At 34.0% G+C, this 25,042-nt stretch overlaps 1 protein-coding gene across 2 annotated transcripts; it reads left to right on the forward strand.

The window, feature by feature from the left end:
• Positions 1-203: 203 nt before the first annotated feature.
• On the forward strand, positions 204-24,612 carry LOC124356936 (engulfment and cell motility protein 1). 2 transcript variants are annotated; one of them, XM_046808243.1, is made up of 9 exons: positions 204-1,393; positions 3,974-4,042; positions 7,177-7,269; positions 8,904-9,143; positions 12,575-12,820; positions 15,921-16,199; positions 18,933-19,108; positions 22,060-22,190; positions 23,596-24,612. In XM_046808243.1, the coding sequence occupies exons 1-9, from the start codon at positions 527-529 to the stop codon at positions 23,757-23,759; spliced, it is 2,265 nt and encodes a 754-aa protein (XP_046664199.1). In that variant the 5' UTR covers positions 204-526; the 3' UTR covers positions 23,760-24,612. The 2 variants fall into 2 exon arrangements, with proteins under 2 accessions (XP_046664199.1, XP_046664200.1); XM_046808244.1 differs by lacking the exon at positions 3,974-4,042 and having other exon boundaries at positions 205-1,393.
• Positions 24,613-25,042: the final 430 nt, after the last annotated feature.

The raw sequence follows: 25,042 nt of genomic DNA on the forward strand, positions 1-25,042 counted from the left end.
TTAGTTTATTTATTCACATTAAATAGTATAACGTATCAATAGTCTGTTATATTACAAATAATGTATGTCTCCTATGTATTACTTAGTCTCCCCGTATATCTAGTTTGTTGGTAAGGTTTCTTCATGTTTTTAGTTTCTATGCTGTTGGTTAATTGTGTATATGTTCATCATCTGTTTGGGCGTGGAATGACATTGGAGTTCTGATTGGCCTTTCCTTCAGTAGACTAGCATGTCGATTTGTTTATTAAAAACATGCAGACGCCAGACAGTCTAGAATCTAGACTTTACATTATTTCAAGATTATAACAGTCTAAATCTAACTCACTGACTTAGTTAGGTTAACCTACAGAGATACCTGTCAAATACAAATCTCAAATTGTGTACTATTATTTTGTGGATCTAAATTTGATCATGTGTGTTTTTGAATAATTATTTGTTTGTGTGTCCTTATAAAGTGTTGGTTATAATATATTTGTGAAGTGATTATTGTTTTAGTGTATTTGAGAAAAGTTTATTTTTATTCACTATGAATGCAAAAGTATTCAAGACACAAATGCCTACAACAACTGACTCTAATGTCGTGAAAATTGCTGTTGAAATGGCAGATCAAAATCCCCAATTAAAGGGTTTTAATCAAACGCAGCCTTTAGCTGCCATTATTCAAGATCTATGTAATGGTTGGAATCTCACTGAACCAGAGCAGTATGCTCTTCAATTTTCAGAAGTAAATAACCAAAATTATGTAACTGAAAAAAATAGAAATGAGGTTAAAAATGGATCAGTTTTAAGATTGGCTCATTCACCTTCTAAAACTGCCCATGATATACTGCAAAAACTTAATTCTGGCACAAATGAGGAAAAGGTTGGAGCCCTTCAAAAATTATCAAGTTTGAGTACTGATGTAACTTTTGCTCTAGAGTTTATCAACAAACAAGGTTTAGGATACATCATTGGACTAATTGAAAATGGGAAATGTGTTGGAGGTATGCTAGCTTACTCCCTACTCTCGTTTGTGGAATTGATGGACCATGGTATTGTATCATGGGATATACTCGAGGTACCTTTCATTAATACAGTGGCAAGTTATGTTAATAACCAGTCGAGTACAGCACAAGATGGTAAAGTAGTTCAAGCTTCCTTGTCAATTCTAGAAAATATTGTTCTTAACAGTTCAGGAAAATATGGACATGTTGAAAAAGAAGTTACGTTTCCTAATTTAGTGATGCATTTACAAAGCCAGAATCAAGCTATTCAGCTAAATGCAATATCTCTGATCAATGCGTTATTTTTGAAGGCTGATCCAGCTAAAAGTAAAGCCATTTCTGCTACTCTGTGCTCTAAACAAGTCCGCAATGTCATATGGACCAACATCATCCAGTCGGCATCAGGACAAGTGAGTAACCTAGCCTATTATTGTTATGTAATTTAGCCTAAATCTTAGATTTATCAAAAAAGAGGCAGCATAGTTTACTATCTCATTTTAAACCACAATCTCTTCATAAAGTATACTAACAGGACTTATTTATTATAGTCTAGGTAATTCTAAGCAATATATGGGTCAACCTCGATTTTTCTCATATTACAATATAATGTTCCAATAGTCAATTAGAAAAGGAAATGACTAGAATTTCTTGCCGGAAAGCAGTTATAGGGAGCAGGCAACTCATATTACAATATAATGTTCTAATAGTCAATTACAAAAGGAAATGACTAGAATTTCTTGCTGGAAAGCAGTTATAGGGAGCAGGCAACCGCGAGAATTACCTATTAGTGATCAGGGGCACTGACGTGATCTGGGCTTCAAATTTGGAACTACTCGAGTTAATTTTTTTTCTAAAAGAGCAAGCAGCGCGAAGCGCTGCGCAGCGGGCAAGCATCGTGCGTGATCTTCGTATATACTGAAATGATTCAAACCAAAGGAATGACACAGATTCCTTTACCAGATTTTTACGGAGATTTTGTATTGGGCGGATTATATTGGTTTACTTTGCTTTCCAGCATGTAATTATGTGTTTAAAATTGTTTTACATACATTACCTACATTATATTGTAATAAGTAATAACAATTTATCAGAAATTTTTAATAAAAAAAAGAATCACGCACGATGCCTGCCCGCTGCGCAGCGCTTCGCGCTGCTTGCTCTTTTAGAAAAAAAATTTACTCGAGTAGTTCCAAATTTGAAGCCCAGATCACGTTAGTGCCCCTGATCACTAATAGGTAACTCTAAGCAATATATGACCGTCTGGCGGTTGCCTGCTCCCTATAACTGCTTTCCGGCAAGAAATTCTAGTCATTTCCTTTTCTAATTGACTATTGGAACATTATATTGTAATATGAGAAAAATCGAGGTTGACCCATATATTGCTTAGAATTACCATAGTCTATATTGGGCTAAATATACTACTATAGGCCTAATTTAAAGAAGGTAAGGTGATATAGCCTAACATATCATAAAATTATGTGGTTGTTTTTAAAAAATCGGTAATTGTGTATTTTAGCCACAATATTTCTTATTTTTTTCAATAGGGAAATGCTTATAAATTAAATTAAAAAAAACAACAGATAACAATTAAATTTCTGAAAAATTATTAATATTGTTAAAGACACTAAGTAGTTCACAGGTTAACGGTAGTGCCTCCAGTCATCAGTGCAGGGCAGCACTGAACTGTGCTAATGGCGACAAACAAAAAACATCCCTTGAGATAGTACCAATCAGTAAAATATAAAATTCCATACATGACTGATCACTAATGTTCACTAAAAATTACAAACTCACCTAACCATATTAAACTAGTCTAAAATAATGAAACAACAGTCTATCCTCACTCCAGATTGCTACTATAGTTGTGCAAAGGAAAGGAATGTAAAATTTCATGTTGAACTAAAAAGGACACAATATCATTTTAACACAATCAAACAGCTTTGGAGCATCTACTACACACATTGTCCGGAAACATTTTCTTAGCTTTTAGATGGTAAATCAATTGTTCTAGAAGTCTACTATCACACAAACACAACACAACTCGAATACAAAATGGCTAATGGCTATGACAAAACAAAGGTCTTTATTTTGAAATCTGCAACGCAGTAAAATCTGACCAATTATGAAATGGGAAAAAATAATTTAATAACAAGATGTACGATTTCCCTAAGAATCTAGAAACAATTTTCCACAACCTTAATGAATGCTGATGATACAGTCTTAATTCTGTTTGAAAAATATGTAGATAGAGATTCAGTCATATATTGAGATGAACATGGCTGTGCAGTATTATGTATATTATAACAAGACTACATTCACTGCTAAAACGCTATACCATGAACTGTTTGAACCTCTCCGCTATGGTTTCTCAGTGTGGTGGAACTTACATCACATTTAGTGATCCAAAAGAGGGTAGTAAAAGCACTGGATGGCTTTCAGTTGAGAGAGGTTCATCCTTATCAGCTTATCAATACTAACAGTAGTACTGTAGTTCTGTGTGGGCTGGTAACATTTGTTCATGAGAGCAAACTACCCAGAGGTTCCAGTGCACAGACTAGCTCTGTTTAAAGAGAAGCCCTCATACATGGGAATAAAGGTGTGGAACCACTTACCAGAAGACCTCAAGAAGTCTTTAAACACAAAAAGTTTCAAGAATGAAGTAAAGAAGTTGCTACTACAAAATTCCTTGTACTCTATTGAAAATTTATCTGGAAGAGACATTATGAAAACTGAATAATAATATAAAATTTGTAAATATTAATTTTATTAATAGTTTAATGATGCTGTTACAATTTCCCATGAATTTTTAAATAAAGATTATTGTCTGTAACAAAACATAGTAATTAGAGTTTGGTGACTTTTGAATAATCCCGTATTCTAAGCTAGGTATCTGTTTTCATTATAAATTTCTTAGTACCATTAATGTTTTTCTTTTATTTATTTTTCAACTGATTTTTAAAGTTAAGAAGTATTATACATTTTTGTTATAGTTTTCTGTTGCTGAATTTATTGCTCCTTGTACATCTGATAGTCAAAAGTGGGCTTATGTCGATCAAGGAGTAAGTAAATTCTTTGTTTGATCAGTGTTTTCTTCACGGACTTCATACCTTTCATGTCAGCTTGGCTTTTATGGTGTATACTTTTTTTGTTATGTACTCATCATGACCTGCCAACATTTCTTTGGCTAATCTAATGGAATTTCTTGTGTTTACCATTTGGCAGATGTGTAGTCTTCAATGACTTCTTTTAGTCATTACTGTAGTTAGTAAAACACATGGGTAATACTGGAAATGCTTCTTTGTTGTGTAAGATATTTGGATAAGCAAGGCTTGCTTCTTTGTTAGGTAAACTATAAATACTGAGATAAGCAAAGATCATTTGTTTAATAAAACACTTGGATGATCAAAAATGAAAAGATTCCTTTTGGTTAAAATACTTTGGAACACCATAGACAGCATTTTGTTAGGTTAGACATTTAAATAATCTAGGCAAAGTTACTTGTTGGATTGTTGGTTGGAAACATGCTAAACAAAACAATATTTCTTTGTAGGGTTACAATCTTAGATAACAAAGTCAAATTCTCATTGCTGGTTAAAACACTTTGGAACACTAGGCACAGCTTTTTGTTAGGTTAAACACTTAAGTAATACAGGCAAAGTTACTTGTTGGGGTGTTGGTTGCAAACGTGGTTAAACGAAACAAAACTTCTTTGTAGGATTACAATTTACTTTTTACCCACAGATCCTTTGCTTTCACATAACTTCTTCCATCTCTGTCTCTTTAATTAGGCTGTTGTAAGTAACTTAGTCTTTTTGATTCTATAATTCACGATTCAGTGCTAAAATGTTCAAATTCCTAATAATTTAGTTTCAAAAGCATATATATATTCCTCAGAACTTTTCACTTGTTGTTCTTTTAACTTGTTGAATATCTCTTTACTTTTGTAATACAGAAAATAATTATTAAATCTCTTTAAGTTTTTTATTTCTACATTTTTATTTTCCACTTTTATCTCTTTCAATTTTAACTGTTTATCAACAGATACTGTTTTAAGATTATTAATGTTGAAATTTACTAAAACTTGCATTGCCATGGGATTTTCTTGTTTGGAGTTTCCATAATTTGCTTTCATCATAATAACTTTTTCTTGTTTAACTTTTTTATATTCCATTCTTTTTATATTATATTTGTAATTTTTAGTTCCTTCTGATTTTCTTGTTCATCATTTTATATTGAAATCACTTATAAAATTAGTTCATTAATCCTTCACATACTAACACACATTCAGTGGGATTTGCATTTCTGATTTTAAATTTTTTGTTAAATCCGGGTTATGATCAGGGAGATCTACAAGGGTTATCCAGAAAGTAACATCAGTTTTGAAATAAAAAGTTAACCAGTGAAGATACCAAATTTTGTTACATACATCTAAATACCATAACTTTTTATCTATATGTAGTTAGAAACACAACAAATACAAAACTTTCAATAGCCTAGTTTTTCTGTCACTATCTTGTGTAAAAGACTTGTGAGAGAAATGATCGGAAAGTTTTGAAATTGTGAAGTAATGGTTCTCACAAACTTTTTCTCATTCACTTTGTTGAGTAAGTCATCACTGAAAAGATAAGGGTCTACCACTCCTTTCTTTATCCTGAGTGTTTGTGTTACATTTTTCCGTAAATCGCACCCTTTGAAAACAAAGTCTGCCCTCATAATCTTTGGGCCATAAACAACACACAATTCACAATGAATCTCGGCTACTGAATGATTTTTCACCCAAATAAATCTTATAACACCACACACTTGGCTAGATGTTCTAATACAGCACTCGTTTTATAGGTTGTAACTAGACAACGGTCCAAGGTACAAACACCTATACCTTACACAGTTAAAAGCTACTTAACCACTGCACGCATCAATATTGACATGGTGGTGCTATCCATACAACTTCTTGTGCTACGCATAAATGGTGGTTTCTTTCTGTATAACTCTTGTATAATTGTTTTGTAAATTATTATTTTATACGTAACAATCATAAGAGTAAGAGTGCACTTATAATTGTATCTAGGTACAAAGTGCTGTTCATTGATTGCAATATGCAATTTCAACACGCCTCCTTGTCTGTATGGTGAGATCTGAAATATCTAGCCAGTAACGACCATTCAAGTGAAACCACCATGTTTTCCTTGTCTCTCTCGTCTTCCTGTAGAAGGCTTGGTAACTTGTATGCTCAAATAGCAGGAGCAACATCAGACGTTTACACTTAATAACATTTTACGTAATATTTTGGATGCCATTTATATTTAAAACACAGATGCCAAGCAGCAATATTTGAGTAGTGCTATTGTTAATATTGGGAGTTTATAGGCCAGTTGGGCAGATCTCTCAGTTCAGATAGCAGAACCGTTTCTTCGTGAACATGATTGTAGTAGACCCATACATGAATAAGTGAAAAATATTTAATATGTTTTGATTGTCGTCTTTTAAGGTACTTTGAATTTTAATACTTTTCTTTCATTTTATAAGGTCACAGTGGAGCAGAGCCCTAAATAAGTTGTAAAGCTGTGAGTTTAATAAGCATTTTTACATCTAATATGTATTCCAGGTATTTCTATTTTTTTTGTGATGTTTCAATATTTTTTTAAGTCCAGGCAGGTTAGAACTCTAAAATTGGAAAGTAGAAGTTTATCTCAATGAGCACCCATGAGGTAAATTGGTCTCCAGGCAATTTGTAGCATTTGTGTCAGAAGCTGAGGAGATTTGTTGATATAGTAATAGTTTTAGTGCTAAAGGCCAGTTTGTAGTAGAATTCTGAAGTCGGGGAGTAAAACATAATTTTTGTGATTGAGAGACGTAACAGTGAATTTACATGCAGAGTGTTATAGCATATAGTTGAATAGTTTTGCATTCTCACCTATTGACACAATCTGAGATCCCAGAACATATAATCTCAACCCTTTTACAGTAAATACTCTGTTCCTCTTTTGTTGGCATACCCCAGTGTGTATCAAATACACACCATACACATGCTCTACATATATTTTAACTTACCCAATATAAAGGATATATTCAGGGTCAACAACATAGTGAATTTTAATATGTTTCCCCTTAAAGTCGATTTTAAATTTTTTTATTCTCTCAGTATATTTTATACACTACTTTCCATCCAGGTTAAATAAAAGATTTGTTTCAGGTTGGAACAGAAATGGCTCACCAATTATACGTCCTACAGACATTATCTCTGGGACTTTTGGAACAACGGATGAACATCAAGATGGATCCTCAGGTATGTAATGTAAACAATTTTCTGAATACTAAGAGAGCACTTATGATTGCTATTTCATTCATGTAGAAACTGTATTTTGTTTAATTTTTAGTTAATTATTACATAAGTGTAATATATATGAGCATATAATCAAGTTTAAAATACAATTACTTTAGTTGCATTTTATTCTGTAATTGTTTTTATTAACTATTTGTTGTACTTGGAAAGAATTTTCTTATCTTTTCAGAATGTATTTTACAAAAAGAAAATATTTTAAAATTAAATCTAACATAATACATTTAATTTGTAGAAAATAATACATTTTTAATAAGATATTTTTGTACATATTTTGTTCCAACTTAATGATTAAAAATTGTTTCTAATCTTAACTACATAATATATTAATTTAAATGGAAATAGTCAACAAACAGTACAGTAAACTCTCTAGCTTACCATCACACCACATCACAGAAGTGTCAGATTTTGAAAACTACTAGATTGAACTCCCTGTTAAAGGATTCTAAAAAATGTAATCCAACCATAAAAAAAAATCACATTTTATAATTTTTCAATATTTGGCATCCTTTCAAATAATAAAGTTACTTTTATTTATGCATTTTGGATTATAATACATGTTGTATATACAATAACGTGAACACATCAGTTATCATGATATTTATTAAGGTGGACAATCCGTAGAATGCCTTTTGCATCCCAAAACGGATGTCATCACCTTTCCTGCAGCAGATGGAACACTTTTCCCCTTTTTTGGAGCTTGAAGGCTCTCCACGTACAATCTATTGTCTAGACTGCTTTATTTGTGGTGTATACTGTTGAATCCTAGTCTTGTCCATTCTCACAAAATGCTGCGTACACTCTACCGGATTTTTCTGAAACACTATCAAATTGTCCCCAGATGTTCACACCCGAATCCCCTTTTGTTCACTCAGCACTCATCTTGCACAAAGCTTATTCATGTGTAACTCATTATGTAAAATGAAGTAAGCTCGTTCAGTCAAAATCCCAATAGCCTCAGCTAACTTCCGCACTTTCATTTAGCTGTCAGCTAAAACCAAATTCTCGACTTTATCAATCATTCCGTGTCACTGCTGATTTCAGGGCTCCAGGACATGGTGCTTCTTCAGTGCTTGTTCTGAAATGCATAAATTCATTTATCCACAGTTGAACAGTTTCATAGAAAGGACATGAGTTAACTCATGTTGGTAAAATCCTATCATTTATTTCATTTGGCGTTTTCTCCTTTTAAAACAATTGAATTACACCATGTCTTCCAGTTTTATTTATTTTTCTCTGTTACTCAAATCATTTCTATCAAACGAGAAATAAGAATCCAGAATAACCTGGTACCCCTGATTATGTTATCTTTTGAAGGAGTTTTATTACTGTCTATATAGCTAAGGCTAGCATTATCTATTAGTATGTGAATATCAAACCAATTTTACGTATTGTGAAACAAACCGAAGTATCTGACAACATTTTATACTTGTAAAAGATAATGTGTACATTATGATCATTTATAAAAATTAACAAAACTAAATCTTGAAAAGATTTGAACTTTGTTACATTAGTACAGTTTTAAAACTAGTTTAAGTTAAAACTAATTTTGATTTAATTAATAATTATATTGTAATAAGGATCAAGATGCACATGACAAGATAAAAGAATTGCGACGGATTGCCTTTGACTCGGACGGGACAGGCTCTACAGACGGAGTGGCTCGCAGACAGCATGGTGGTTACGCCAAGGACTATAAGAAGCTAGGATTCAAGTGTGATATCAATCCTGCGATGGACTTCACTGAGACACCTCCTGGCATGTTGGCGCTGGACTGCATGATCTACTTTGCTCGCAATCACACGGAGAGCTATACCAAGGTACTTTTAAAACTGTCATTGTAGCGGTTCGAATTAGCTCACACTATTGTACAAAATAAATAGTTTTTGCAAGTAATTTATTCATTGGACTTCCAATAGAAGTGAAGGGAAGATTAGAGATTAGCTTGGATACTTTGAAAAAAATTAAAAATGTGCCCAATTTCAATTGAATTTGGTTTTTGCTTACAAAAGAGCTTATTTGGAAAAATCTCTATTAAAATTAAATAGCCTAGAGATACTTTTAAACCTATAAGTGGCAAGCGCCGTCTGAGACATATGATTCACGCCGCCGCGAAGTGGCAAGCGCCGTCACAGCCGTCGCTTCACATTTAAGGCTGTTGCTCCGCAACCATCCATTATTTTTAGGCCTAGTTTGAACTATCGTATTCTCCATGAAATTTCCTATATATATATATATATATATATATATCATATAGTATAGTGTGTATTCATGTTACTAATGTTTGCTGGCCTAAATGAATCCAACAGTTTTCGTTTGACCTGGCGGCAGACGAGAGAACAGCTGTCTACTTCGTCTCGTCACTGTTTTGTTTGGCGACTTTGCGTACTGTTATTGTCAGTATATTATTGTTTATCGCGTTGTTTGTGTTACCGGTAAATGTTTAGGTTATTCGTTCGTCATGGAAAATGTTGGGGTACTTTGGGATTATACCGACCACACCAGTATGAGGAACACAAACATATAAATTTATAGAAAAAAACATTATAGAACGAAAAAGCAACTCTTCAATTACAAACTTACAACGATTATTAATTGTTAATGGGTTTCCTGTGACGCCCAGAATGCAGCAATATCAAGGATGAGTGAGTGTAGTGGATTTCTGCCTTCAGCCGCAACTGCCGACCGCCACGAATATTTTAGATTTAGGCAACTAGTCACGATCTTGTAAAAAACGAATGGTCCCCTCTTCGCTCCTGGGTAAATCCCAAATTCTCATAGTGTCACACATCACTAATCTATTACACACACAGTAAAACACGAAAGTACAAGAATGCGGCGCACCAGCTGAACGGGCGGCGAGATTCTGTAATCACTTTATCTACTAGACCGCTCGACTTTGACCTCTGTCTGAGGATGGGGAGGGGTTTGCGATAAGACAATTCCTGTTTTATATTTACGAAATATACTGTGCTATGACAAACTAAGCCACTATTATAGGCCCTACACTACTGGGAGGAAAATACAAGCCCTAGTGACTAGTGACTCGGAGTAAAAAAAAAAAAAACAAACAAAAAAACAAAACAAAACAGTTTGTACATTGATTTAGTTTTTCCCTTCTAACTTTTTTGTTCTTGTAAATAGAAAAAAATGCATAGGTAGTCATTTGTTTAGAATAAAATTGTGTATATTCTGTAAATATGACATTATTTTGTAGTTCCAGTAGTTTCAAAGTGACGGACAGTAGAACTTAAAAATTATTTTTTTCTAAAAGAAAATCTTTACACACCTACAATGATATTCATCTGAAAATAAAAATAAGGAACCAAATATCATAATTATTCTTATTCTATAGTTCATAAGGAAAAAATATATATATAATGTTGCTAGGTTATCACTTATACAATATTTTCTAAAAATAAGTTTAACGATGACGGCAATTTACCCGAAAACGGCCTGCCACTGAGACCACAAATGACCGCCACTTAAAGGGTTAATATGAAGAGCTGTCTACAATAAATTAAAAAATTTAACTCTCAACTGGCAGTGGTGAAAACTGCTTAATAGCAGGCAGTTTTTAACATCATGATATGATAAGTTAAATAATAAAGAATGTATAGAGTTCTTATCAAAAGAAATGTAATAAAAGTTTGCGCTCAAAGGATTATATGCTTTAATATTTTAAGACATATTGGAAATATAGAAAATTTAATAAACTAGTGGACCCTTTGTTCAAAAACGAGAATACAAGTCTTTTGAATGGAAGCTATAAAATTCATACCATTAATTGCACTAACTTTTAATTGCTAAAATAAGTCATTTATTTATAAATTATTTTTAATTGCTTAATGAAACTTGTTCAACTAACTAAAATGATAGCATTAGTTAAAAAATGCATACATAACAAACCTGTTTCCTTCACAATCCTTCCATTGTCAAAAACAAACTTAAAACAAAAAACTTGTTTAATTTGCTGATTAATATACGAGGAATATCACGAATGTAGATTACATTTTGATATACACAAAAAACAAAGTACAATCAAAAAGATTGTACTATACACATTTGAAAGTAACACTAAAACACTATTTTTCAACATAGTCACCATAAAAATTTAAGCACTTCCATAGTGGTGAACTAGTTTTTAAATTCTGCTGCCTTAGACTTCAACCAGGAAGGCACACTGCATCGCAAGCGCAAGCCAGGTATTCATTGCTGGAAACAGGTAGATGTCGCTGGGTGCAAGGTCTGGACTGTAAGGCGGATGTGGAAACACCTTCCACTTAAAAGCATCCAGGACTTCTCGAGTCCGATTTGCCGTGTGTGATCGGGCGTTGTTGTGCAAAAACAAAATTTTTGAACTTAACTTTCCTCTGTGCTTATTTTGTATTGCTCTTCTTAACGTTTGCAAGGTTTCACAATACCTCACAGAATTTATGTTGTACCACGCTGATTTTTATGGGCTTCTGTTAAGATTATTACCCATCTTACACAAAATGTATGGTAACCTTACTTCTGCATAATAATTTTGTGTAGCAAACTCCTTGAAATTTAAGGAAAACTAAGTAAGAGTTCTGTTATTGTGAATTAGCAGTCTTCTTTAATCTTCTAATCAACTTTAGAGACAATTTCATCGATCACAATACTTGGTCCACTTCATTTGTCATCACGCACATTAGTTCAGCCATTCTTAAACTTAATGCACCACTGACGCACTCCACCTTCAGGAATACATCGTTCCCATAAACGTCACAGAGTTGGCGATAAATCTCAATCGGTTTATTGTGCGTAGCTAATAAAATCTGTATTACCAACTGCACTTAATAACTGACAAAATTTTCAATTGCATCACACCTTTTTAAACTACTATTGTATAAAAACGAGGAGTGACAGTAACCTTACACTAGCTCGGCTGGATAGCCACTGAACGGAGTAACGCCCTGACATCGTAACGGCCACGATAGTCCCGCCCCAGTGGTTTCAGAGCGAAACGTAATCTACTTTCAATAGCCTACAGAATAGCCCTTGCATTAGTAATTTCAGATGTTGCACGATAAACTATTGTTGAGTTCATATACATGGCATTGTAGACAGTGTAAAACTGTAAATCATATTTTGCACTTGGAGAAACCTATCCTAAGAAATGGGTACAACACTTGCAACTCTTTAACAATTAACTCTCTAACAATGAATAAACTTTATTCATGCTTCGTAAAACTTTATTTGTCTGATTAGTAAAATGAATGGTCAGGTAGTGTTGGAGAACTCCTGCAGAGCTGACGAACACGAGTGTCCGTTTGGCCGCACCAGTGTGGAGCTAGTTAAGCTGCTCTGCGAGATCCTCCACATTGGAGAACCACCAAGCGAACAGGGCCAGAACTACCATCCTATGTTCTTCACTCACGATCATCCTTTTGAAGAGTTCTTTTACATCTGTATTGTCCTGCTGAACAAGACCTGGAAGGAAATGCGCGCTACTACAGAGGACTTTGTTAAGGTAAAAATATTCCTATAGGAAAAATTCTTTTTATTTTTGTAGAGATTCATAAATTAAACTTGAACAAAAGTTCATCAGTCAATATAATAAACTTCATTGTTGCAAGAGTTTAAAGTGACAATTAAAAACTAGTTAAAACTAGAGGCAATTAAAACAGAAAAGTCACTTATATCGATGGTATCCAATGTGGTTACGTAAAATTGTCATAGTCCTTTTTGGAAATACAGAGTAATTTAGTCAATATACGTTTTGAAAATGGGATAAATACGCATCAATTGAAAACTGGTGAAGTGATCCCAGTTTTCAAACAAAGCAATACTTGTACTTAAAAGCAATTAAAATTATTCCTTTGTTTTAATGCTAGCCATTTTAATTAAAGTGTTTAAACAATTATTATTATTATTATTATTATTATTATTATTATTATTATGTTTTTGAATAAGTTTGACTTTCATAAAAATAACAAAAAATCATAGCATTACAAACTTTTTTGTGGGCACGATCATGGAGACTGGAGATTATAGAGTACGAGGTGTGTTCAAAAAGTATCGCGAATTTTGTGTATTTTCAAAAGTTATTTATTTATTCGTGAATATCTATTTTGTCCCCTTCAAAGTAATCCCCCTGGGATATTATACACTTGTGCCAACGTTTTTTCCAATCTTTGAGGCAATTCAAAAAATCATTTTTTTGTATCTTGTTCAGCTCCTCCTTCGATGCCGTCTCTATCTCGTCAATCATGGCATACCGTCGTCCTTTCATGGGCCTCTTCAGTTTCGGGAACAAGAAAAAGTCACAGACGGCCAGATCTGGGGAATACGGTGGCTGCGGTATCATTAGTGTGTTGTTTTTGGCCAAGAAGTCACGTACAAGCAGCGATGTGTGAGCAGGGGCGTTATCGTGTTGCAAAAGCCAATTTTTGTTTTTCCACAAATTCGGGTGTTTCTGGCAGATTGCTTCGCGCAAAACTTGCAGGTAATATTCCTTATTCACCGTTCTACTTTGTGGCAAGAACTCATGATGCACCACGCCCCTGCAATCGAAGAAAACTGTAAGCAAAACTTTCACATTCGACCGAACTTGGCGTGCTTTTTTCGGTCTTGATTCGTGCGGCAGCTTCCATTGAGATGATTGAGCTTTGGTTTTCACGACATAACCATAAACCCACGATTCGTCACCAGTTATGACCCTCTGGAGCAAATTCAGGTGGTCGCGGACAGATTCCAACATCTCATTAGCAATGTTCATGCGATGCTGTTTTTGATCGAAATTGAGCAATTTTGGTATGAATTTTGCGGTGACCCGTCTCATGCCCAAATTATTGATTAAAATCAAATGGCACGAGCCAATCGATATGCCTAGGTCCTCGGCAATTTCTCTAAATGTGATTTGACGATTGGCCAATACCACTTTCTTCACTTCATCAATTTTTTCGTGTGTTGTTGAAGTGCTCGGGCGTCCGGCACGCTCTTTGTCATTCACATCTTCTCGGCCTTCTGAAAACATTTTGTATCACGGATAAACGTTGCTTTTGTCCAAAGTAGCTTCTCTGTATGCCACAGTCAACATTCGGAATGCATCCGCGCACTTTATTTCGTTTTTCACACAAAATTTGATATAGGTTCTTTGTTCCATTTTTTTGAATAGGTAAAAATCGAAGACGAACCAAAACACTTGCAAGCAAAGCAGCTGTCAACAATTAACTGAACATTTAAAATGGCCGAAATTGTCAACATAAGTGAGAGACATATGTACCAACATAACGCCACAAAAAAAATCGAAATTCGAATATACGTAAACCGCGAAAATTCAAAATTCGCGATACTTTTTGAACACACCTCGTATATGCTTGGTTTGTTCATCTATTATTGAGGGCATTTGATCAATTTCCTTGTGCTATTTTTTTTTTGTTAAAACTGGAAGAAATGTGTAGGTACATGGCATGCCGGTTTTAAATGCAGTTGTGCCCCAGTGATGTAGGCCATGTGTGTTGAGATTGTTAACACTCTCTCAAGGGATTTCTCATGGATGTATTCTTGGTTCAGTATTGTTTATGATTGATTTATGTTAACATTGATCCAGAATGCACAGATAGTTCAGTACTATACTTATGATACAACTCTCTGCGTTAGAAATATAGACTCCTTCATTAAACTGCTGAATTCTTGTATTCATTACTTCTATGATGTAAAACTTAAACTAACCATGCAAAAACTAATTGCATAGTTTTTGTTTTTAAGAACAAGATGATGCCCGACTTGTAATTATGGAAAAAACATCCTCTAAGAAAAAGTAAATGTTTCCAGTATGTTACAGAATCTGACAGAATTTCTCTTAAAATATTTTAAGAATGGGCTTATAAATCTTCACCTGGTTTATGGAATATTCAATTCAACAGATTTTTCAGACTGTAAAAGAATCATGTAAGAATTTTAATTTAAACAGTTTACACGGATCAATGCTTTCAGGATGTGATGTTATATTGCTAGCTAATACAGGGCAGTGCTATCCATGGTTATTGTACTACAGAACATTTATAGAATACAACATGGAACTCTGGCATTTGAACAGCTTCTTTCGTAAACTGGCATTAGTTTAATGAATGGGCTACTTGTCAGTGAAGCTATGAATAAATGTGAGATTAATATGTGTTTGTGTAAAATGATTGAGTTGAGTGTTAGATTACTAAACCTGCAGTGTTCCAGCTTTACCTTAGTGCAATGTTTCAGAAGCTTTCAAAATAAAAAGTATTATGATACTTTTAAGTCAAGTTCGAACAGACATTTTTTCAATTCACAATCTAATTTTGCCATAAGAGCACCACCACAGTTAATTTAGAGCTATGATTGAATTGTTATAACTTATGTCAAAGCAATAAGTTTCATATAGTAGTTTGGGATCAAAATATGAATACAAATTATACCAATAACGATTGTGTAATAAAAATAATATATTGCTAGTTAGTCTTAAATAACAAAAGTTCAATTTGACATTGTGTATGTATTTAGAAGAAAAAAACACACTTTATCAAAATATTGGCATTAGAATATTTTTGGTAAGATAAGTATAGTCTGTGATGCCTATAACAGAGTTTGTGCAGGTATTCAGCGTGGTGCGGGAGCAGATCACACGTGCGCTAGCCACACAACCGGCCGAGCTCTCTATGTTCAAGGCAAGGCTGCAACTGCTGACTTATGCAGAGATCACTAATCTATGGCAGCAGGAGCGTACGTCGCGTGAAGAGTGGGAGAGTCATGCACGGCCTGTCACACAGCTCAAGGAGATGATCACACCAGAGATCATGGAGCTTATACAGCAGCAACGACTCGGCTTTTTAGTTGAAGGCACCAGATTCACCAAGTACTCCAACAGAGGGCAGGTAAGCAGCTTGTGGAGGAAAACATGTCTGTTTGACGTGAGCCTACGAGTTTTATTCCTGTTGGGTCATAAACCTGAGTTCTCACACAAATCACACAATTTTCTAAACTTCAATCACACAAATCAGTTATTTTATATTACATATAAAGAAACTACTGTATTACTCTTTATGTGTATTATGTAAGTTAAGAAAGTCCTAACGTAATAAAGCCTCAATAGCTTAGCAATTTTTGGTCAGATGTTCATGAAATTTTCCCTAAAAACTAATCATAAAAAATTCACATTAAATCTGTAATAAAATTTGTATTATGTAATTATTTTTGTATGCTCATAATTATTATCTTCTAATGACGAAGAAACATTGTCTATCCAGTGATTGATTTTGATGTCCAAGCTGTTTGTTTTTACAGACAGTTAATTTAACTAATGTAAAAGAGCAGCAAATACATTCCAGAAAAATGTCTTACCACCTTGGTTACGCATGCTGCTATCAACTGATAGAAGCCTATTGAATGTTCTTTGTTTAAAGTTGTTGTTTAAAGTGTTATTGATGATGGAAGGTTTGATGGCATAACAAGATTTCGGTCATTTGCCATCGTTACAGGTTATAAAAGGTATAACACAATGTTTCGAGGATTGGAATCTAGATCCTCTTCGTCAAGAAGGGAATGAAAAAGGTTCAAACATAGGGTTCACAAGAGTTTCTTTCCTTTCTTTATTTCTTTCTGTTCGTTATTTTTGTATATATTAATACCTCTTCCCACTTGACGAAGAGGATAGATTCCAATCCTTGAAACATTGTGTTATACTTTTTATAACCTATAATAATGGCAAATGTCCGAAATCCTGTTATTGAATGTAGTCAATATTCAGGAAAAATACAGGGTGTCAATTAAGTCTGGAACCTCTTTTTTAATTTTTGAACCACAATAGAAAGAAATACCAAAGTTCAAAGCTTACTGGTGATAGTAACGCACACATCAGCCCAATTACCGACCGGATAATCCCTTTGGGGGACGGTCCACAAGGAGTCAGACAAAATTCTTAAATAGCAGCATAGGTCAAGTTTGGTATCAAATTAAAGTTCTTACTTAGCAGAGTACAATGCCGCAAACCGGACTTCAAAAGGTGGATTCATTCAGTATTTATAGCTATTTGAATTTTAAAACAATTGAACAATGTAAATTATTAAGTATTACAAGTAAACACCAATTTTTAAGTACCTGTGATCAAAGTAAGTGTTCAAAATGTTCCCCTCCCATCATATGACAATGTAGTAATCGAAGCCAGGAATCAATAATTATTACCAATAACACAACTTAGAATGTGAAAGTGGCAGATAGAGTCATACACAGCATCCACAGAAACTTAAAGTTTGGGCAGGTATTACAGGAAATCAAATTATGGGCCCATTATTTATCAATGGTAATTTAAATGGTGACTCGTATCTAGCAATGCTCCAAAATGAGATAATTCCTGCACTACAAGCTGCTCTTGGTCGACAATTTCAAAGAATTTATTTCCAACAAGATGGCGCACCACCACACTTTGCTCTCCTTGTTAGAGAATACTTGGATACAATATTCCTTCGCAGATGGATTGGAAGACATGGTGCAGTAGAGTGGCCTGCTCGTTCCCCTGATTTATCTCCGCTGGATTTTTTTTCTTTGGGGATACCTCAAAGATAAAGTTTATCGTACTAAGCCTCGAGATTTGGCGCACCTAAGAAATCTCATAGTCCAAGAAGCTCAAGATATTCCTCGTGACTACCTTCAAAATGCAGTGGATGGCTTTTACAACCGCCTAGGACATTGCCAGACGATGGGAGGGGAACATTTTGAACACTTAATTTGATCACAGGTACTTAAAAATTGGTGTTTACTTGTAATACTTAATAATTTACATTGTTCAATTGTTTTAAAATTCAAATAGCTATAACTACTAAATGAATCCACCTTTTGAAGTCCGGTTTGTGACATTGTACTCTGCTAAGTAAGACCTTTAATTTGATACCAAACTTGACCCATTCTGCTATTTAAGAATTTTGTCTGACTCCTTGTGGACCGTCCCCCAAAGGGATTATCCGGTCGGTAATTGGGCAGATGTATGCGTTACTATCACCAGTAAGCGCGTGTGAACTTTGATATTTTTTTATATTGTGGTTTAAAAATTAAAAAAGAGGTTCCAGACTTAATTGACACCCTGTATAATTAGAACAAAACACAATGTTCATATGTGTTTATTAGTTTGTGTACAATATTTTTAATGGTTATTTAGTTTAATAATTCAAAAATTGGCCGCAAGATGTATGCGGGCGTTGGTGTATCAATGGGTGTTGAAACCAGATTATGACATATGGTTTGGAAAAATTTAACAACAAAAGTCAGTTTACTATAATTTATTAAATTCAAGAACTAGTCTAATTCACCTTACCAATATTAACAAGTAATGTTTTAACATTCATATAAATAAACAACAGACTATCCGAGGTGTCAGAAAGTATGCAAGTGTTTGTCAAAAACCCCGTCATAGAACAGAGTAAAAAAATTAATTGTAGAAATCATCCAAGTTGAGGTTTTAATTATGGTTAACTGTTTGACAGTGAATAACCTAATTACACACTACTATCAACACTGTGAATTTCTCACCTAGCTGAGTCTAATTTTCATACTAAATAATAAAAGGGAACATGACAGCTCATATAATAGTAGTATTTTATTCTATTGCTGTCCAGAGGATAAAAGACAAGTTCTGGTACGTGAGACTGTCACCCAACCACAAGGTGTTTCACTACGGAGACTGTGACGAGAAGTGTGTGCCGACTCTGGAGGAGTTGCCTAACAAGCTGGCCGTTGTGGACATCAAGGCTCTACTCACTGGCAAGGAGTGTCCTCACATGAAGGATGTCAGGTTAGTCTTCTTTTGTTGATTGAGCTTATGAGCTTAGTTGATCCTCTCCCAGTCGAGTTAATATAAAATAAATGCTGCCTCAGCAGAATACATCAGTTGAATTTGAATCAAACTGTTATGTGCCGTACATTGTTGTAAAGCTTATTACATCTCCTATCATGTGATGTAAAAATTATTGGATTTTCACTTCCAGTACAAAGCAAATCAAAGTAATTAAACTTTAGTGTCAGACTATCCAACAAGGTGATTCAATGTGATTGGTTGAGAGAGGGTTAAACTGCAAATTTATTGCTTTGTGCTGCGTTTCGTCTGTCTACGAGGTATGGCTATTAAATAACGGGACTGATATTTAAAAAAAATGTATTTTCATTTTAAACATAATTACTTATTATCACCTTCAATATACACCCCTTCTCTATCCCTGCAACGCTCCATGCGAATTTTCCATTGTTGGAAACAATGCTGAAAGTCATCTTCTGTCAACTCTTTCAGGAGTCTTGCCGCTTTTTCTTAAACAGCTTCTACGGATTCAAATCTCATACCTTTCAATGCAGATTTCACCTTAGGGAAAAGATAAAAGTCGCATGGTGCTAGATCTGGAGAGTAAGGTGGATGGTTCTAACACTGGGATGCTGTAGTTGGTCAGGAACCGCTTGACAGATAACGCAGAATGAGCTGGCGCATTGTCTTGGTGCAAAATCCATGATTTGTCCTTCCACATTTCTGGTCGTTTTTTTCTTACTCTTTCACGTAGTTTATTAAGTACCTCAAGATAGTAATGTTGATTAATTGTTTGACCTTCAGGAACCCAGTGAAGGTACACAATCCCACGAATGTCGAAAAAAACAATCATCATTGCTTTAAATTTTGACTTGCTCATTCTTGCTTTTTTGGCTCTCGGTGAAGTTGAGGTCTTCCAATGCATGGATTGGCGCTTCGTTTCCGGATCATAAGTAAAAAACCACGATTCATCACATGTTATTATTCTTTCCAATAAATTTGGGTCATTTTCAATGGCATTCAAAGTGTCAGTACAAACATTTTTACAAGCTACTTGTTGATCAATCGTAAGAATTTTTGGTACCATTTTTGCACACACTTTTCGCATGTTCAAATTGTCATGTAAAATTTGCTGTACACATTCTTTATCAATGCCTACAGATTCAGCAACTGCACGAATGCTTAATCGTCGGTCAGACCGAATCAAATTAACTTTTTCGACATTGTCTTCCATTTTTTATGTTGAAGGACGACCTGGCCGCGAATCATCTTCCAAGTCTTGTCGACCATCTTGAAAACGCTTAAACCATTCAAAAACACGAGTCCGCGATAAACATTCACTGACATACACTTCTTTTAGTAAATTATAGGTTTTCGGTAGCGGTTTTTCCAAGTTTAACGTGAAATTTAATAGCAATTCGTTGCTCTATTATTACGCTAACCATTTTTCCGGCAAAACAAAATAACAACACTTACATAAATGAAGGTTATGACACAACGATTTTGTTTACAGAAACGAAACTAATTACATTCTGAAGAGGAAGTCTCAAACTACACAGCTGTTGGTCATTGTTGGTTGGCGCATGCACACTCGTTCCACTGCAGCGTCAGTCCCGTTATTTAATAGCCATACCTCGTATACTTGTGGTATATTAAATAAAGATCCTTTGGAGATGAATATCCTATTCATTTCTGTAGCTCTGCCCACTGTCGCACCATTCAAAAAGTCTGTCACTTTCTGAACAGCCCTTGTAACATAATAATTCAACAACCTGCAATTATCTTCTTGCGGCGTTACATATTTTTTTCAAGTTTGGTTTTAATGTCATTTGTTTAGCTATGTAATTTTGTAACTATTACGTTCAATTATTTGATTTTCTGAATAAATTTCCAGCAATTAGTGACTTTTTATTTACACTGAATTTAAAATCTTCAATATTCAAATTTAAACAATGTTTTAAAAATTATATAACTTTTTCTTTGATCTAAAAATCTTCCTTTCAGCTGAAGTAATATAAACATCAGTTTTACCAGCACTCAACTCCATTGTACGTATTATTGCAGTTTTCTTCCATCCAAGAAGAGCAAGTTTTCCACTAATAGTAATCATTTGTGTTGTATATAATACTAATTAAAATTAATTTCATATGTGTTAAATCAAATTAAATAAAATGATTTATTTATTATGGTAAAATGTTAAAAATAAAAGTATTATATAATTTTTCCCGGAAACTGTCTGGTAGGTTGTAACAATACGTAATCTCCTTTAGAGTGGCCAGAACTTAGGACAGCAGTTGAACAGTTAGTAGTCAGTGGTCATGACCTTGACAACTTGGCCACTTAGCCACTGAGACATACTAGGACTTGGCCACTCAGGCACTAGGTTAATGCAAGCATTTGAACCTCATCCTCTGTCACAGTGATGTGGAAACTTGCTAAGGGCAGTTTATCTAAGCCTATATGCAATAAAGTAATATAAAAATTAAATAATTAATATTAGAAAGTTTACGGTCTTTTGACACTAACCATTTTTATTATTCTGATAGTACTCAAAAATGTAAGTAAAACCTATTTTGCAATGGCTATTCTAAGTTGATTGATTGATTATAGGCAATACAAATTCCAGATAAGACATTCTTGAATTTAACTGGCAAAGACGGTTATAATTCCTTTCTTTACCTGTTAAAATAAAGATGCAATATATTTAAAGTGACAATTATAGAAGTAAGTCAGAACTAGAATGACATATTGATCTCATAGTAAATTTATATTTTAACTTCCCTTATCTCTAATTTAGATTGAAAGTCTGGTATGTTAGACTGTGCAGTTACCGGTTTTCCCAGATAACTAGCATTGATAAATTACTGTAAAATGAGATACATAAACTAATCATTCATCTTTTGCTTGTCTATCTAGTTTTAAAAATTAAATTGTTTGTTATTTTTACACAGAGGTAGGAAGACACCTCACCAACTGGCCTTCTCGCTAACATTAGACTCAGTTGATGTCACCTCCTTGGATTTTGTTGCTCCAAATGAGGAAGAATATGACTACTGGACTGATGGCATCAATGCACTGCTAGGTTAGTAGTCTCAATATTATTGTAACAGTCTGTTAAATTTAATAATCTTATTTCAATATTAAAATCAACACACAATCCACCTTATAACCAGCATAAGTGTGAAACTTCATCCTTTAAATTATTAGAAATTTACGAATTCTCTCCAACTTAAAGTGAATGTATTTATGATGTACAGTAGTAATTTTCAAATTAAATCTATTAAGCTTTTGGAGTCCATAGGTAAACTCAGTCCGACTTTACTATCTCGGCCGTTCCGGTCTAAAGTAAGATTCAGTCCGACATCTGTTGCAACATGAATATCTAACAAAAAGTCATTCGGACTCAAATTTGTTCGATGTAATGTGTCTGTAGATCTTGTGAAAGGGTTACCAGTCACAAGTTATCTTCCTCTATGGTTTCACTTTTGGCATTATTACGATGCATAGTTGCAAACCTGCTTAATATTTGTTTTCTGCCAACCAACTACTTGTAGTGTCTGGTACTGTTTGGTTAAATATTTGTTTTGAAGTCGTTCGTTTACAAATAGACGCAGGTTTTTTATGATTATTTAGCTATCAAGAATCATAAGTTTTATTGCCATTAATCTTTTATGAAAAATAAGCATTGTCAGTCAATTAAAAATACAATTATACTACTAAGTAGTGTAATAATTAAATATTTAATTGCTTGAAACATTAAAGAAACTAAAATAAAACAGTTTACAAGAATGCATCACTTAATTGGAATCTCTATTTGTCAACAAATAAACATGTAAAGTAAGTATTCATTTTCAACTAAAATGGTATCAATGACCTGTGCGGCAGTAATGCAAATGTTTTGTACGATGAAGACATTGAGGATGCACTGTTTGATTTTGATAGTGATGATGATAATAATATTGACCCTGATTTTTCTATTTCTAAGGTGCAAAACTTGACCTATGCTTACACTTGAGATTTTTCAAGACTTTTTCGGAGGGCCATCCCCCTGATGTGATGAAAGTTAATTGAAAATGTGGATCTTTTAATATAATATTGATAAACTCAAACCGTTATATTCTTATCTGTAACAGTTCAACATCTGGGGGGCTGATTCCAGACTCTATTGATGCCATGTATATTACACTACTTGCACATGGTTTTTTCCGTTTGTAGCTGTATGTTGAATAATTTTGCAGGATCGCTTCGTGTTAGGACTCATAGTACTAAAATTGGGTTGATAAAATTATAATTATTTTCATGGTCAATGGTGAACATGATGTAGCGTATCAGCATGTGTGGTATCAGTTATGTAGCGTATTTATTCAATAGTCTGTGTGAGTGTGCCTTTGTTAGCAAACGGGATAAAAGGTATGGTTTATATCTGAACATCTGAAAAAATTAATAAAATTTTATCACAATATTTACAACAAACTAATGATCCACAGGTAACAAGATGTTGAGCAAAGAAACAGAGAATGATCTGGAGACTCTGCTGTCAATGGAGATCAAACTGCGGCTATTGGATGCGGAGGGAGTGGACATCCCGCAGGAACCTCCACCAATCCCTGATGATCCTCCTAACTATGACTTCTGCTACGAGCTCAAATAGAACATAAAAGTCAACTATAGTAGTGAAATGGGTTCCTTGCTGGAAAAGAGAATGCCTAAGAGGAAGTATTATAAAAGTGCAATGTAATATTTTGGATTTGAAAGTAGCACCAAAGCTCTAGTCAACTGAGGTTAAGTCTAAATAATACTAAATTTTATATTCCTGCCTTCAATTACATAGCGATTTTTTTTTTTTAATCAAGAAAATGTAAAATGTATGCTCACCAATTCACTTTACCTGCGAGGAAATTGGAAAAACTAGCATTTAGCAAACATTGAGGTATGTAAATAAAATTGAATTTATCGCAACAAAAATTAAGCAAAACTTAGTAGGTGCACACTTATAGTCGAGAAAGCCCCAAGGCATAGGAGAAAAACATGTAATACATTTTTCCTTAACTATAATGCTCAATGCCCATGTTTTACTCCCCAAATCTTAATATAAGAACCAAATTAAGTTTAAATCAAAATTATTTTTGTAAGCATACAACATTACTAAATTTGTTTGATTTGATAAGTGTGTACTTTAAATTGTACCAATGTAAAATCTATAAACTTTTTATTTTATATAACTATAAAAACAACCAAAAACTATATATTACAAAATTGTAAGTAAAAAATTAATCTTGATCAATTACTTATTTGGTAAAATTTTGTTTTTGATTACTGCTCATATCCGTTTGATATAGTGATGATATCGTATTATTTTGCAAAGTGTCCGGGATACTGTGGCTCTACTGACTGTTGTTAGTGCGAGCAATGACGGTATAGCGTTATAACGCACCTACTGGTTGCAGTTGGGTAGCTTATCACATGATTTATTGTATAAATAAACCATATTTCATTGATCAGTATTGAGCTATTTCTACGTTAAGATATTTTTATTGCAATCTGCGTGTTATCTGATGTTTTGCATATACGAGATTGTCCCAGTTACATTGAGCTCGGTTAAATCAGATGCCCACTGTAAAATAATCAAACCAGCATTAGAACATCATGATAACAGGTTTGATACAGAATGTTGCCATAATTTACTGCAACAGAAATAGCAATATCTCATCATAATGGCAATGGCCTAACATTACTGTTGTTCTATCAGTATCCACTTTCAGTAATAAACTGTAAACAAAGGCTCATATATTTACAACTTTTTTTATAAAATTTCAAGTAAACAATCTATGCAAAATGTTACGATTGAGGTTGTTGCCTACTTTAAAACGGCTGCTTGGCTTTGACGTAGATTCCAATATGCTCTTAACATTCCAGTAGGATGTTTCCCCTTTT

Source organism: Homalodisca vitripennis, chromosome 3 (genome assembly GCF_021130785.1).
Source record: "Homalodisca vitripennis isolate AUS2020 chromosome 3, UT_GWSS_2.1, whole genome shotgun sequence".
In the NCBI taxonomy this organism is placed as follows: Eukaryota; Metazoa; Arthropoda; class Insecta; order Hemiptera; family Cicadellidae; genus Homalodisca; species Homalodisca vitripennis.